Source organism: Quercus robur, chromosome 9, assembly GCF_932294415.1.
Source record: "Quercus robur chromosome 9, dhQueRobu3.1, whole genome shotgun sequence".
In the NCBI taxonomy this organism is placed as follows: domain Eukaryota; kingdom Viridiplantae; phylum Streptophyta; class Magnoliopsida; order Fagales; family Fagaceae; genus Quercus; species Quercus robur.
In genome coordinates, this window is record NC_065542.1 from 43346692 (window position 1) to 43350543 (window position 3852).

Consider the following 3852-nt stretch of genomic DNA (forward strand, 5'->3'; position numbering starts at 1 on the left):
TTGTTATAATAACAACTTCTTTTTCATACCTTCGTTTTCTTTCAAGTGATCAGACTAGCGCAAAGTAAAAGCACGTAAAGTGGATGTAATATTGTGCTTTTCTTCTCATTGCCATTTTTTCTTCTCTTTTCTTACCAATTTGGAAGGGGGACAAAATGGTGGCTTGGGTAGAAAACTTCATCCACCCATTTTCTTTCATCCACCTTTTCACTCCAACCAAATAATGGAAAATGACATTTTCCTCTCCTTTTTCCTTCTCCCATTTCACAACCTCTGATTTTTCACCCTCACCAAACATAGCATAAATGACTAGACTGGAAAAGGGTAATTAATTTATATGGCCATCACCTGCTTCTATTATGTCGCCAATCCATAATATATTACAATATGTTCAAAATCTTATATTCAATTGGTGTTCACGACACTGAAATTTTATCCATAAAAAAGATAATGACAATAATCATAATATTAGTGCAATGTAAAACCAATTTCACTGCACTTAACTTCAGGCTCGTGTAATTGAACAACTGTATTAACTAACTAATGTTTACTTCTTTGATATCAATGGTTATACATTGATAAAGTAAAATAGCTTCTTTTTTTTTTCTTTTTCCTTTTTTTTTTTTTTCTCAAACCACTAATCAGGAGTACTACTTAAAAACTCCTCAAATGCTGTACCGTAGGAGGCAGCGGCTCTGTATTTGATAATAAAGTCTTTGTATGAGAAGGACTTATAGAGTGCAGGATTGCTTGCATCAACCAAAGCTTTTGCTGGTTCTATAAGTGTTTCATAAAAGGGATTGAGAGCGAAGGAAGCAGTTGTCCGAACTAAATTCGAATTTGTCACCACTCGATGTTCAGCACCTTTCAACTTCCCATTGCTAATAATCTACAATTCAATGCAACACAATTCTAAGAACTATTATTAAGAAACAAGAAAAAGAATAAGGTTTTTTTTTTTTTTTTTTTTTTTTTTTTTTTTGGAGAAAAAGATGGTTACTTACATAAAACCACCTTAAACTATGGCATTTACACTTTTCATCCTAAACTACGTAAATTTGCAATCACCACCTTAATTGTAACAAACTTTGTAAACTGCATCCCCCTTAATTGATTGTTAAAATTAATGATAACAATGCAAGTCACATTGTTTTGCTCTTGTAGTCAGTTAATGTAGTAAATTTTATGGAGTACGTGTGACCATTAATTTGAACAGTCAATCACGTTGTGGGATGCAATTAAAAAATTTGTGACAATTGGGGTTATGATTGTAAGTATACATAGTTTGGCTGCAAAGTGTAGGCACACGAAGTTTAGGGTGGTTTTCTATTACTATCCCTAAAAAAAATGTTTGAGTTTTATTTTATTTTATTAGATAAGATTCTTTTTCCCCTAGTTACTAAACCATATTACGTAGTAGGCACATTGAGGATTTAAAAACAAAACTAAAAGCCAAACAAGAACAAAAACTAGAAAAGGTAAAGAAAGTGTTAAATTTGTATTGTAATGTAATACTATTTGTCACAACTTGTATCTCCCCCCCCCCCCCCCCCCCCCCCAAAGTTATTGAACCATATTAAGTAAATAAATTGACTATATGAACTTGGGAAAAATGGGCTTTTGCCCTTATTATTTAAAATATCTAGCATAGTGTCCTTGTTTTGAAACTATTAGCAATGTCGAGTTTTATGCATATTTTATCACTTAATTTTTTTTGAAAATTTAAGTGAAACTCGACATTGCTAATGTCAAGTTTTAATTAAAAATATATATATAACTCGATTTTGAGGATATCGAGTTTTATATAGAACTCGATTTTGTTAAAATAGAGTTTAAAAACGTGAGCATTTTACTAAATAATTTCAAAACATAAACATTGTGCCCGTTTGGATTCAAAGTTTTCTAGCGTCTGCGTTTTTGTTCTGCGGTTTTCTCTTTTTTTTTTTTTTTTTTTTTGGTTCAACCTGCATTTGTTGACTTTTGCACAGTGAACAGTGCATTCGTGCACTGTTCACGGACCCACAAATTCCACTTTTCAACAACTTTTTTATTAAAAAGGGTCCCACAGCACTATTCACACATTTAAAAATTATTTTGCTACAGTGTTTTCAGTTTCAATTTTCAGTTTCAGCAAAAATAAGCTCAATCCAAACGGACCCATTGTGTTAGATATTTTAAAAAATAGAGACAAAAACCTATTTTCCCCAATGTACTTGTGAAGTGCTTTTTCGTGGGTGGATTGGGAAATGGGTAAAGAGAGTTACTACGAACTTCCAAGAAGGTTCCGCAAATCAATGGAATACAGTAAAGTACCACAAATCAATGGACTATCAACTAGTTTTCACTTTTTTTTTTTCTTTTTTTGAGCAATAGTTTTCACTAGTTAAAGGTTACAAATTAATAAGTGCTATATTGTATTTAGTTAGAGCTTGTGAAGATATATGTACCTGCATCAGAGCACCTAAGGTAACCACAAAAGCGTAAGGAATAGGTTCAACACCAATCCATTCCTCATCCTTGAACACTTCAAGCCCATATACATCACTTTGAAGAAGAATATTAATGACAACAGGGTCTCTATGTTTGCCCAAACCCAAGGTTAAACTTGGGTCTGGGCATGGTGGATAGTGATTGACCAGCAGTGTTTGATTTTCACCGAGTTCACTGCTAAAATGATCGGGGTTGAGTCCCAAGCCTTGAGCAATGAACTCCAAAATCCTAAAGCCCACCTTCCTTAATTCAACTGTATATATAGCAACAACTTCTCTGAAAAAGGTTACATGAAACGTCATCATGTAGTTCATTTTTGTTCTTATGTGTATATCAAGCCACTACTTGGAAAGGGTAAAAACTGAAAAGCGTGAAAGAACAAATTAACACGTCTATGACTATGAGGACTTACCGATATTTAGGTGGTTTTTCAGGCCAAAATTGGATGTATTTCTCTAGAGGATTACAATGGTGAAACAATCCATCCCTCCAGAAGTGAAACTTTTCAGTTGCATAATTATGAGTGCTTGTATACACGTAGCAGCTCTTATTGGGGTCCTTTGAAGTTTCAATTGCCTTGTCCTCGGCAGATAACGCATGAAACTCCTTAAAAACACTCATGGCTTCATCTATTACGTTGCTAGGGACTTCATGGTTGATCACCTATTAGATGGTACAAATCATAGCATAACACAAATGTATCAAATATGAAAAAAGTTGCCAAGAATCACTTGGGAATAAATCATTGTCTGATAAAAGAATAAAAGAAAAGATTTGGGTGGAACCTGAAACATTCCAAACTCTTGGCTAGTTTCCAAAATTTGTTGAAGTATATCGGTTTGATCATGAGCCCCAAGATCAACCACTGGAATATTTTTGCCTAGGGAGAGCATCCCTGGTCTATCTTCTGGTGGGAGTATATACGATTCTGGCAAGGATCGATCGTTGTACCAGCTTGAAACAAGGTGCTCCATGGCTTTACAACCCAAATCTCTAAGGAAGAAGGAAATGTCTGTGATTTAAATTAAGAGAACATCGACCACAAATATACAAGTCAATAAAAAGCTTCAACTACAAGTTGATGACTAAAAGAAAGCATTAAATATTCCGTATGGCATTCCTCCTACAATGAACCATAATATAATATTAATATCACGACAAAAAGTATAGGCTCAGCAGTGACTGAGCCACGTTCCCCCAAAATTTTGAAAAAAAAAATAGTAGATACACTATCTATGAGTCATCCAAACCAAATTTGAAAAAAAATATAATATTAATATCACGACAAAAAGTATAGGCTCAGCAGTGACTGAGCCACGTTCCCCCAAAATTTTGAAAAAAAAAAAAGTAGATATAGGGTCC

The 3852-nt window shown here is 34.0% G+C and overlaps 1 protein-coding gene across 1 annotated transcript; it reads right to left on the reverse strand.

The window, feature by feature from the left end:
- Window positions 1-378: 378 nt before the first annotated feature.
- LOC126698546 (hyoscyamine 6-dioxygenase-like) lies at window positions 379-3509 on the reverse strand. Its single transcript, XM_050395854.1, has 4 exons — window positions 3276-3509; window positions 2903-3153; window positions 2448-2766; window positions 379-889 (listed from the first exon to the last, which is right to left on the reverse strand). The coding sequence occupies exons 1-4, from the start codon at window positions 3462-3464 to the stop codon at window positions 638-640; spliced, it is 1011 nt and encodes a 336-aa protein (XP_050251811.1). The 5' UTR covers window positions 3465-3509; the 3' UTR covers window positions 379-637.
- Window positions 3510-3852: the final 343 nt, after the last annotated feature.

Bases quoted from the DNA above. Each gene is read 5' to 3' on its own strand.
- LOC126698546 (XM_050395854.1), bottom strand. From the start codon at position 3,464: ATGGAGCACCTTGTTTCAAGCTGGTACAACGATCGATCCTTGCCAGAA. The intron at 2,767-2,902 runs GTAAGTCCTCAT...AACCTTTTTCAG, and splicing joins GAAAAACCACCTAAATATCG to AGAAGTTGTTGCTATATATA. The intron at 890-2,447 runs GTACATATATCT...ATTGAATTGTAG, and splicing joins CCTTAGGTGCTCTGATGCAG to ATTATTAGCAATGGGAAGTT.